At 39.9% G+C, this 12,391-nt stretch overlaps 1 protein-coding gene across 23 annotated transcripts in view; it reads left to right on the top strand.

Moving 5' to 3' along the window:
• Positions 1 to 12,391, top strand: part of tnika (TRAF2 and NCK interacting kinase a) — a 35,654-nt gene that overhangs the window by 4,699 nt on the left and 18,564 nt on the right. For all 23 annotated transcript variants that reach the window (XM_077730569.1, XM_077730568.1, XM_077730557.1 and 20 more), the window contains exon 2: positions 1,183 to 1,248. In XM_077730569.1, coding sequence (XP_077586695.1) covers positions 1,183 to 1,248 — 66 coding nt within the window. The remainder of the gene's footprint in view (positions 1 to 1,182; positions 1,249 to 12,391) is intronic.

The raw sequence follows: 12,391 nt of genomic DNA, 5'->3' as shown, positions 1-12,391 counted from the left end.
AAATCTAATAGTTTTTTCCCAATAAAACCTGACCAAAAACTCTTGAAAATTAATCAACTATGTCATTTTTCGTTCTGATTATCCTCAAGGTTCGCGGGGGTGCGTGAGCCTATTCCAGGCCAACTATGGACACCAGGCAGGGGACTCCTGGAATTGGTGGCCAGCCAATCACATGACTTAAAGACTTAACATTGCACAACAATGTTAAATTTGTTTAAAGAATATTTTTTTAAAAAAGCCATTGGCTGCCATTGAAGGTGCTAAATGTTCAGTTTATTTCGACTGGGAGAGGCCTGCCGGCACAGATCATTTGCTGCCCACCCAACTTGGCATAATGGACTGGACGTCTAGTGCTGTCAGTGGCAGCTATTGAGTTGAACTTGACAACAGCTGTGATTGAGAGCCTTAGATGGACTTGAGTAGGAAGCAGAGGCCGAATACCAGCTATTGTTGGAATGCCGTAGCAACGTGCACCAGATTGGCAGGGGGAGGTGTAAGTGTGATTTGGGGGGTCACTGGGTTTCTCATACTGTTGTGTTGAATCTTGGCAACATGTTGGTTGTGTGTTTTAAACCTTGGGAGTGTTTCATCTTTATTAAAAATGTGGTCTACTTGTTAAGTATGAATGTGAAATGTCTTCATGTGCTTGTGAAAGACACTTTTTGCCTTTTACATTCCAGTGACTGTGTCACATAATCTTGGAAAGGACAAAGTGGAAAATTGGTGGACTTGATCTCATGGTTTTGACCACCTTTCAACTTTATTCCTCTTTCTTGCTATGCCTTTATTACTGGAAATGAGTAATTACTGTCAAATGACATCTTGGATCCACATCTACTTCAAGCAGGCGTCAAATACATCTTTCTCAAAGGCCCCATCACAATTATAGTTTCCTTAACCAACTTAGGTATAGATGAACTGACTAATCCCCAACTAATTATTTTGATAATGATTTTATTCATCTTTATTTACATTTTTTGCATGAAATATTTTCCAACCTTCAATATAAAAAAGCATAAAAACAAATATTTTAAGATTTTTGCAACACTCTGTTAATATCAATTTAGTTTCAGGAAGAAACATGAAGTGAAAACACATTTTCTTCACTTTGGGTGTGATGTAAAACCTGAAAAGTGTTGCTGCTGACTAAATATTGTTATGTTTTTTTATTTTTTTTATTAGGACCCAGCTGGGATCTTTGAACTGGTGGAGCTGGTGGGAAACGGTACCTATGGCCAAGTGTATAAGGTAAGACAATGTCTTTTGTGTGTGTGTCTTTGATGAGTAGGCTGAAAGGGGAAGTGTGTGTCCACGCGTGATACAGGAAGTGGCTGAGCTCAGCTGGTACTGTGTCACAACATTGCGCTTCATATCTGCTGTGTGCTTGAAAGTCGCAGTTCATTTACTGCCTATGCATTACCCAGCAGGGATATGGCAACAGCCTGTTGCCTCATGTCCTTGCTGACTATAACCACCACAGAGAATCAATATTGGACTTGACTGAGGAAAGCCTATACCTTATACTGTCCCCTGGTGGCCAAATGGCACACTGGAAGGAGCAGTGCGATGCCCGTTGAAGTGTAACAATATGCAAACTACGATTAAGGAGGTTATTCATATGATGTTGATTCCTTTCCTGATTTGTTTTTGGTTTCAAATGTGTTTCAAATTTTGTTGTTGTCTTTTTTAACTGTCAATTTTATACGATTTCTGATGATGTGTTGGTATATTCGTTTGACTTTGATTGTGAGTTTGAATGGTTGTCAACATCATTAAGTTAATACTTTAAAACAAATACATCCCAAAGACCCCATCTTTTTTAACCTTTGAAAATTACGTGATCTGGGCCCGATTTCCGATCACATTATCGGATCTGGAACATCTTTACTCTAAAGCATTAAAAACATTATTGCTAGACTTTTTCGGGCTATGGAATGGATTTACTGCATAGCCAATTTGTCATCTTTGTACTATTTCTGGCATGTGACTGTTTATTCATCTAAGTTCCAGAGCAAAGAGAGTCTGTTCGTCATGGCGATAAAGAGAGAGAGGCGATATAGCGGCAAAAAAGTCTTCTATTTTAAAAACGCTTACAAGGATCCGTCTCAGCCCCCATAAACCCAAAAAGGATGATCATCCTGTTAGCAGCTCAATCTGAGAGTGTGAGAAGAGGAATTGACCTTCAGTCTGGCGGGCATGAGCTGAGTGTTGCACCAGTGTTGCCGCCGAACCATTTTTAGACACTGCGTGTGGGAAAAAAGAAATATTAGTGGACTTAATTATCTCAGTAGAGATCAATAGAATGTTAAGTTGTTCTAAGAGCCTCTGATTGGGTGGAAATGCTTTGAGGAATGTGCTTTTACAATTAAGAGTTTGATTTTCCACGGCGCTCATTAGTGGGATCCAATGAGCACATTTGTATTATGATTGATGTTTTTTCGGATGGGCATTTTGATTGGCTCATCAGTTGGTAAGAATTTATTGTTTTTAATTTGTTAAAAAAGTGATTGTGTTCAAAAAAAGGTTTACTCTTCAAAAAAATAATGATTCCAGACAACTTTTGTCCAAAAGTAACATATTCCTTCAACAATATTTTTCATTCATTCATTTTCTGAACTGGTTTATCCTTGTTCGGGTCGTTGGGGGGTGCTGGATCCTATCCCAGCTGACATATAGGGCATAAGGAGATGGACAACCAGGCAGACTCACACCCATACCTAGGGGCAATTTAGAGTCTCAAATCAGCCTACCATGCATGCTTTTGGAATGTAGGAGGAAACCAAAGTACCACATAGGCCTGGGGAGAACATCCAAACTCCACACAGGTGGACCGACCTGGATTTGAACCCAGGATCTTACAACTGTTAGCCCGACCCGCTAACTACCCACTCATCCGCCAGGCCACTCAACAATATTAACATAAAATATTCCAATATTAATCTCTAGGATGATTTCCTGATCTAGCCCATAGTCACCCGAACCGCAATTCCCAATACACTGAGTTTTAGATCCATAGCATGTCCTACATTTGCAGAAATATCTCTGAGAATGTATCTTTTTTTTCCCTTGTAAGATTGCTATAGATACACGTATAGGCACAGTTAGAGTTTTGATGTGACAGCAGGCCTATAATGCACCAATTGCTGACTATAGCTGCCTTTGTGTTTGCCTGCGCGTGAGCGATAACAGCTACTGTACGCGCGTGTACTTAAAAGAAACACGTCTGCTCCTTTCCATTCCATTCGGCACAAACGTCTCATCTGAGATCATTTGAGCTTTTCTTCCTCATCCCTGCTCTATCTGTTCATCTCGCTATCAATAAGTAATCAGGTTGTTCTTCCTTTTTCCCCACTTTTCAGGGGTTGAATCCTCCCTTGTGAGGGCTTCTAAAGGGAGCAGCCTGCAGGGTCTCACAGTGGGAATGTGTGTGTGTGTATATCTAGGATATAGAAATGGATGGATAGATTCCCCTGGCTCTAAAAGGACCCATAAATAGAGAACACGAGTAATGTTGAATAATTAAACGCTTTCTCTATCTTCAGCTCTCCCGTTGGTCCTCTCCCGTTCGTACTTTCTCGTCTAATTTCTCCCGCGACGGCTCATAGTCAATACGTTCACACGAAAATGGGAAACCGGTAAAATGTTCACACGTAAATGAAATGAATCAATAGTGGAGCTGCTAGAGTGTCCTAATAAAACACTATTAAGAGTGTGGTAAAGAGATACAGGAATAAAAGAAAGTGAAAAAAACACATTTTTTGATTTGAAGGGGTTAGATTGATTGGTAGATTTAGTTGCATGGAAATCCATATATTTTCTAACAATAAAATACTAAGGGTATTTTTGTTAGATAATCTGTTTTTGGGGTCGTTTTATTTGTCAATAGTATTTTTCAAACTTTTTTTTAGAATAATCATCAGTCAGTTGTACTAGTCAATTTTTTTATCATGCAGATGGTTGAGAATTTTTTGTTTTGGAATATTTAACTTAAAAAAATCAATTTTATTGAAGAATATTACATTTAGATTATTAAAATAATTGTATTTTGTGCAGGATTGTTTTCCTCTTTTTTCCATTTCACAAAATAACTCTTATAAGAAAATGTTAAAGACATACAGGGCAGTTTTAGTTCAAGAAATGTAACTTTAAACAGTTTGAAAGGGAAAAAATTGGCAATAGAAAATACTATTACTTATAATATGATGAGGATTACACTACATATATTTAGGGTTTAATTAACTGATAAACTACAAAAAATCTCATCCAGAAGGATATAATGGGGCCATCATATCAGAAATAAAATGTTATAGTGTGCATAATGTTCGAAGTTCCAAATGTCTTAACTGGTTGAAAACAGAAGCCATAGCAATGTCTGAAAAACACAGCTGTACTCCCCCCAGCAAGGCGACTTATTGATCGGCTAATTGATTAATTGCTCTCTGCTTGGCCATTCCTGCAGGGAAAGTCATCTTTCTCTCTTGATGGCCGCAAGGACAAGTGGCGAGCACGACTAATAGCAACTGGCGAGCGTGAAGAATGCCATCTTTCCCCGACGGCTAAATCCTGCTCACCTTTAGTTACGCGCCAAAACATGTCGGTCACTCGTGTGCCAGTCATTTGCATATTTCACACGCTTTTCTTGACGCGTTTGTCTCCATGCAGTAACAGATCGCCCCCCACCCCCCCCCCCCCCCCCCCCCCACCTCCGCCCTTTCTTCCCGATGGTAGACACTTTCAGTCGGCTCTTAGGGCGAGGCGCCGGGTTTGCTATTTAAATATTCAGAGATTGCTTTCTCTCCCTCTTGCACACAAAGAGCAGCTCTTTGGTGCCTACTTAGTGGCGAACAGGCCGGGAAGGTTATTTGTATGTGGGTCATTTTGATCAAGTATTACACCAGTCTACGGTAGCTCTCATAAGTAGATGCAAAAAAGAAGTCAAGGTTGTGTAAAGGCAGTAAAATATTGGGTCAACAAGTAACAATAGTGAGGAGCAATTGTCTAACAGTCATGAAGAAGTCATTGTTCTGTACATAATATGATTATCATTGCCCTTTGCCCCTTGTGACAATAAGCAAAAAGGAAGAACCCTAATCCTAACTGAAAATTGACATTAACCCTAAAATGACAATTATCCTAAACCAAAAAAAAGTAATCCGGTGGAGACAAATTTCACATTGTGCTTCCATTATACAGCACTTAACCAATACAATGATTCTGATTGTGATAATAGCAAGACATTTTTGTAGCTGTAACAGTAATGAGCAACTAATGTGTTACTGCACCTCCTATGCAAGAGAGTACATCCGTACTTGCATCGAAAAACATCCATAAATAGCACTGGGTAATTAGATGCTGTCATGATCACCATTGGGATCGCGAGCAAAAAAAGTACTGTTGACAACAATTGGACCCGTCCGCCTCTTGATGTCTAGTGACACCGTGTCATTTCCCCCCCCCACAATGCTGTCGCGTTATTGCCTTTTTTTCACGCATTCACATATGCATGAACACACACTTGAATCTCCGGTGTCCGCACGGACGAGCTCCCTGAACCGTGACCGAGGCGGATGCCGCTTGTTACCGTGGGAACAGCAGATGTGCCCATTCTGTTGCGACACGCACGCACACGAGCACCTGGCAGCACATTCATTAACGGACATCCTCACTAGCTCTGACTTGACCCGAGGCCTCACGCCCCACTTACCCAAAATGCACTGTGATACCTTGTTTGTCAAACTTTTAAATGGAAATTTTACACTGTAAACGACCTTTTACTTCTCTTACATCAATTCTGGATAGCTTTCACCTCAGCCAGAATGAATTTTGGATCGAGATTGAAAAACTTGAGGTCCATTTCGGTAATTAGCCATGAGATGTTGAACTGATCACACATGGTGGAAATGGAGCCTGACTACAGACCTTAAAAAAGAAAACAGCTATAAAGGTTTTCAAGCCATTCATCTCATAATAATTGAGGTTAATTCAAACAAAACCAACAAAATTATACTTGTTGTGTATTAAAATATATTTAAAACAAGACACTTTGTTCCCTATAGCCCACATGTACCTAATAATACCTAATGCAATACACTTTTAATGAATTTGATTGCTCAACCCTCACTACTATCGTTTCTTTTTGTTGCCACACATTACACTTATCCGTTCCATTTTCCCATCCAATATATACCTGGTATACATCTCCGCCCTCTTCAATGGCACAGGAGCGTGACGCCAGCACGTCAAATCCACCCACCCCGCTCTGCTCTGCTCGCCGCCACCCTTGTCTTCCTTCCTCTTTCTTCTCATTTTTCTGTTGCGGTGGGCGTGGGTGTAGAAGAAATCAGGCAGGTGGGTTCCAAGTCGGGGATGAGTGGATAAGTGGATGGGTCATCTTGCTAAGTGAGTGAATTACAAAGGGAGCACACTTGTGACCTAATCTGTGTAAATGAATTAGCAAGTCACTGATGTAGTACCGTGTTAGTACAATGCTAGAAAAGCATGGTAGTAAGACAGTAGTATCATGGCAGCCATTGACGGTGATAGAATTCGTTTTGAAAGGGAGGACTGGCAGTGATTGTGTGTAGCATGATATTTGAGTAAGTTCTTCATTACTTTTGTCTCAAATTTTTCTTCTTTGGTAGAGAAAATACTATAACATTAGCTTTTTAAAATCCATCTCAAGGTGATGATATTTATGTTTTTCTTGGGTTTTAGTAATTTAAATCAAGTAGTGAAAAATACTTTTTTTGCACACCTCTGTTTTGTAGTCCCATATAAGGATGTAAACAAAGAATCAACCAACCAATATTCTATAAAAAAAACTTTAAAATTCTATTGTACGGTTCACCTCTATGTGACTCAAATATACTTCACTTGTTCTCGACTATATCTTGTTCTTGGCCATGTTTGTCTCTTTTTCACATTTCTACCTGTTCGTCTTTACTTCTAATAAACCGAATGCGCTATATCTTTTTTTGAGATCTCTTTTTACTGGATTTTGTTGAACAATCGTGCAACCGCTGCCTTGCTCATTTTCTTCTCGGACGAGTGCGCATCACGGGCCGCTGACGGATTACAGTTTCAGGAGGCTTTAGTGGATAACACAATCAACACGTGCCGATTGCCTCGTCGTCTGCCCTCCCTCACCTGTAACCATCATCAACAAAAAAAGATGCCGAACAATTCCTTTCTTCAGTCTTTTCTCATCGCCTATATTCTCCGAGTTCCCCTTTTTGAACGTATCTCTTTTCTTCTCACTCTTGTGAGCCGCCTGAGGCCAACTCTTGTGTTTCCTTGGCAGTATTAGATTGGAATGGAGGCCTTTGTCACTTTTATTTACTGCCTCACTGATTCCACAGCAGTGTGTGTTTAGTGGCTACGCGTGTGTGTTGGAGGGAAGATTGCAGGTGTCTTTAACTGCGGCAAGGAGTTTGATTGCTCCCTTATTTCTTTGCGTTCCGCCAGGCAGAACAGTGTTTTTTGGGCCATTCTTTTGTTGAAAGTGGCTGTAATTCCCAGCACCTGCTGCCGAGTATGATGGGAGTGAAGGTCAACAGAGTTCAGTATTGACGCTCGGGGGTGAAGGCTGAAACATTGCTGTCACTTCTCGGTTACGCTTTGATGAGTTTTGGCTTGTTTTCCTGTCTAAAAATCGGATAGAGATCTACTTCCTCTTTGGGGCTTACGGGAAAGAAAAGGTCAAAAAATAAACGTGTCATCACAAAATGCATAGCAAAACATGTCTTTTTTTAGAATGTCATAAATTAACATTGTATTATTTTTTTGGCAGCAATTTCCGTTTGGATAGCTCATTATAAATCTTAGTTACCTTAGTCCCGCTCCCTTCAGTAAATGTGGCCTTGTGTTTGTGTTTGTATGCACGGATTATCAGGATGGCCTGGATTAGGATTAGGATTAGGGTGTAACCCACTTCCTCTTCTTGACAAAGAATTTCCGCAAGTTTTGCAAGCGTGCGTGTTCATTCATGGTTATACTTTTTCAAGACAATCATTTAAAAGAAGGACAGATGTGAAGATTGAAATTTCAATTTATTCAATCACAGTAATGTTCATCATTATTTTAAACTGGGACAGGTGGGATGTCTAGCAGCCTCCCAGTCCAAATGGATTGGACAGCTATCACTGTCAGTAGAAAACCAGTTCATTTATGAAATAAGATAAAAGTAGTTCCAACAGCATAAAATTCGCCATTTTATTATTATTTTTTTTAGCAAATCTGCTTCATGTATCACTGTCAATATCAGTGAATTAATTGATGATATGAAATAACATTAAAACTAGGACAGTTGTTGATCTGTATTACTATGTGGGTCATACAAAAACTCTTAAATTTTTCAAGGCAGATCTGGTTAGGTTTAAGTGATTTGTTGTGAGTCTTTGAGAATAACAAGCCAGGAAGGAAATAAACAAGTAAAAGTTTCCTGTCATTCAAAAATCACTTCTTGTGCTTCTTCCTGTTGCTCCTTCCTTCCTTCCTGTCCACAGCCTCACCTTGCCGCATTCTAGAACCATGTCAAGGTTCAGGACAGTGATCTCTCATGCAAAATACTCACCCCGCTTTCCTCTTTATGTGTGTGTGTCCTTAAGTTTCATGCCCAACCAACACTGTTGCTAAGATACCACAGGAAGTGTCCTGCATTGTAAATGTGTCCTGCTGATAGTGCTTGTGTGTGTGTGTGTGTGTTTTGTGTGTAATTGACTTGGCAAGGGCACAAACAGTCGTGCACACCAACGATGAAAACACACACATACATGCACTGATATCCAGCAGCAGGTTATATTAAGGCAGTGGCAGGCATCCCAGTCCCACTGAAGTCGAGCTGCAAGCTGGGAATGATGAAGAAATCCTTCATTCCATTGCCTGCAGCATGAATATATGTGTGTGTGTGTGTGTGTGTGTGTGTGTGTGTGTGTGTGTGTGTGTGTGTGTGTGTGTGTGTGTGTGTGTGTGTGTGTGTGTGACCATATTATCCTCAACCTCCCCATATAGCAGGACACCTCGTAAAAGTGAATCATCATGTGCACACGCTGGTGTTCATCTTATGCATCCCATGATACCACCACACACTCATACACATCCTTGTACTACCACTTTTAGTCATTTACGTCTATACAGTAAGCAGTTAGAGGGGAAATAATTCTGTATATTCTGCATACTGTGTGGTTTACAAGAATATAGTGAAAAGTCATCTATGATCTAGTAACGGAGAATTTGGTACGCATGCTTATTATGAGTAAGCAAGAAAGAGGGTGTCAGCTATTTTGGTTGAAAGTAACTATTATGGCTGAATACCAGTCATTGCATGTTTTTTCTTAATTGGCAGTTTTAAAAGTCAGTTTTGCCCTAGCAACGTGATACTTGATACCCATGTTTATCATGTATAGAATCTCAGAAAAAAGTCTCAAGAAGCCATGGTTGAAAAGATGGGCGTTTTGGTTCAATGTACCCATTTTGGCTCCATAGTAACCTTTTTAAAAACACACCCAAAAACAGGCCTTAAAGTCAGGTTGACTTGGGAAACGTGAAACCTGGTTCGTACAGTAGACCCACAAAAAAAGTCTCAAAAAGCCACATTGGTTCTATTTATGGATGTCCTCTTCTGTTTTTTTTTTTATAATTGATCCCATTTTATTGTGATATATTTTGCTGATCTGATTCTGATCCTACATCTATATTTTTAGACCATTAAAATAATGCAAATGAAAACTGGTAGCCATTTTTAGCCAAAAATGTCCCAATAAGTCAGTCATTTTGCTTTAAATTACTTATGGTTCAGACAAAATGCTTGACAGTCACCTTAATGCCATCTGGAGACAAATGGCGGTTGAGGCATGTCCGCTCAGTACCTCTATTTATACTTGAACTCCTGCAGTATTGACTCTCCTATGATGCCGCCGCCCGGAGGCTGATTGAATATCAGTTTGCTATCAGTTTGTTGTCTGCTTCCCAAGCGCAGTCATCCAAGCGGAACCCACATTTCCAATTGGTTGCGTTATCACACTAATACACCTGGCCTGCCAAGCCTCTGCATTGCTTTTGGTCATCATGTGGGAGTGACATGTTTTTCTCTCAATGTGTTTGATTAACAATGAAGGGAGAATTGGACAGACTGTTATGACGGTGGTGATGTTGATGACGCTGATGCCGGAGGAGTGAAACAGATGTGTGTGTGTGTGTTTTTGTTTTGGTCGTCTACACACAAGTATAGTCCCAATCGGAGATGGACAGCTCTGAGCCCACGGTTGTTTTCGCAGGCTTTAGCGTCTGTCCGGCCGAGACGTCGCCTCTGAGCTGCGACACAAAAAGAACGGCTGGAAATATGAGCGAGGCATTTAGAGGAATGGAAGCAAGCGATAATCAAAGGCATAAAGAGGGGTTAAGAGGGTTGGATAATGAGAGAGAATCAGTGGGATAAGTGCGAGAGGGAAAAACTGCAGATTTAGGTCACAGAGTCACAAACGGGTGGAGGATGGGGACGAGCCTCAAAGCTCTTTGCACTGGGACGAGAGATGGCCAATATTAATACTGCATGCTACCATTTTTTTCCATTATATGCCTTTTATTAAGCAATACAATCTATTGTAATCCAATACAAGAACTGGAATATATCCTACATTCTGCATGCACAATTTTTTTATTTAGCATATTTTTCTGACTATAAATCACACTATAATTTAAATGACGCCCGCCAAATAATGCAAAAGGAGTAAAAATGCATAATTCTTATTTTAGACAGAATTTGACGGCAGCAGAAACTAAGAAAAAATATTAACACTTATTCACATAACCTTAACAACACATTATATCTTATTTGACTTTGACTCCAACTCAAAAACTAATTCATTTATATATCCATATTAAATATCAATTCTCGACAGAAAACAATAAGTCACACCTGAAGTCAAAACCAGCCAAACTATTAAAAAAATGGTTTCTACTACACCTATAAAGGTAACAACCTGGCCCTGAACCATACATATTAAGATCGGCCCCAGCAAGTATCATTCTTGTTCCATCTGGCAGAAAGTGATGTGCTTTTCAAGCCAGGCAACCCTGGCAGGAGATCATTTGCGTGCGACATGTTATTTTGCAGGTCTCAAGGTCAGGCAGAGGACATGTCGATGCCAGAGATTTGGATGGATACAGACGCTGAGTTTTTCTCACAGGATTCAACACATTGACATGTTTTATCTTTTGTGTGTGTGTGTGTGTATGTGTGTGTTTGTGTGTGTGAACTCTTTTAAAATGGGATTTATGAGTATAGGCAGCTTTGCGGATGAGTGCTTTGCTTTGCTCTTTCCCTACAAATTTCGGGATTTAGAGTGTCGATTGTTAGTTTTATTTTGAAGACTAAATTGTTTTTGTTTTGCAAAAACATGGCAGTATGATTTCAATAGAGCACAAGTTCTCTGCCACATTCACAAAAGTACTATTTGGTTCACTGAAGAGTGTAAATAATTTTAAGGGGAAAAAAACATTCCTAACATTATTTTTTTTCTGCTTGGACATGCAGATTGATAGCTCTGAAACCACAGTTTTACTTTGACAGATTTAAATTTTTGGTTTGTCTGGTCAATGTCCAGTACAAGTCAGTAAAAAAACTGGCCTCTAAGCGGACGCAATTCTCTTTGTCGGCCACCAACAAAGACAGCCCTTGTGCCCTTGGAATTGGGGCAGTCTGATCCTAATGAGCAATTCCTGCTCAGATTTTCCTCTTTCAGATTCTTTTAGCGTGAGAACGTAGTCCGTCAAACATCCTGCTCACTGCTTCAATTCTTAAATATTATCTGCTGTCTTTAAAGGGTTTTTTATCTCTACCTTTTCAAATTGACAGCCTGACTTTTGGAGTCATTTATTCAAAAAGTTTCCAAATCCTATTTGTACAGAAGCAAGAAAGATATTGATTACCAAGTTATTGCTTTTTTTATGGAGGCTGACAGCACAAATAGGAGGCAATAGGATTGAAAGAGTTTTGCACTTTAATTCCAGGATGATAATAATGCTTCATTTAAAAAAAAAAGAGCAGTGAAATTTAAATTTTTGTGGAAAAGTACAGAAAATAATCACTTTTTCCATTTAACGTTCAAGTACAGTAGCTTGTTTTTTTTATGAATGAATTGCAAAGTATCAGAACAACCCACTGCTGTTTAACTGGGGCAGCCCACTCTGCATTGGCCCGTTATCACAGTGACCCTTGGGTGAAAGCCCTCAAGGGGTGCATTGGAGTTAGACCCCCACCATACCATCTGCCATTGAGCAATTCCTCCTGGATAACAGTCTTGTCCTTGTTTGGTTATAAGAGCGTTTGATGAGGCTCCTGGCCCACTTCTTCCAGGCATTTTCTAACTGACTGAGCGGTCGGATCAGAATC

This window comes from Stigmatopora nigra, chromosome 13 (assembly GCF_051989575.1).
Source record: "Stigmatopora nigra isolate UIUO_SnigA chromosome 13, RoL_Snig_1.1, whole genome shotgun sequence".
In the NCBI taxonomy this organism is placed as follows: domain Eukaryota; kingdom Metazoa; phylum Chordata; class Actinopteri; order Syngnathiformes; family Syngnathidae; genus Stigmatopora; species Stigmatopora nigra.
This window is presented reverse-complemented; position numbering and strand designations above follow the sequence as displayed.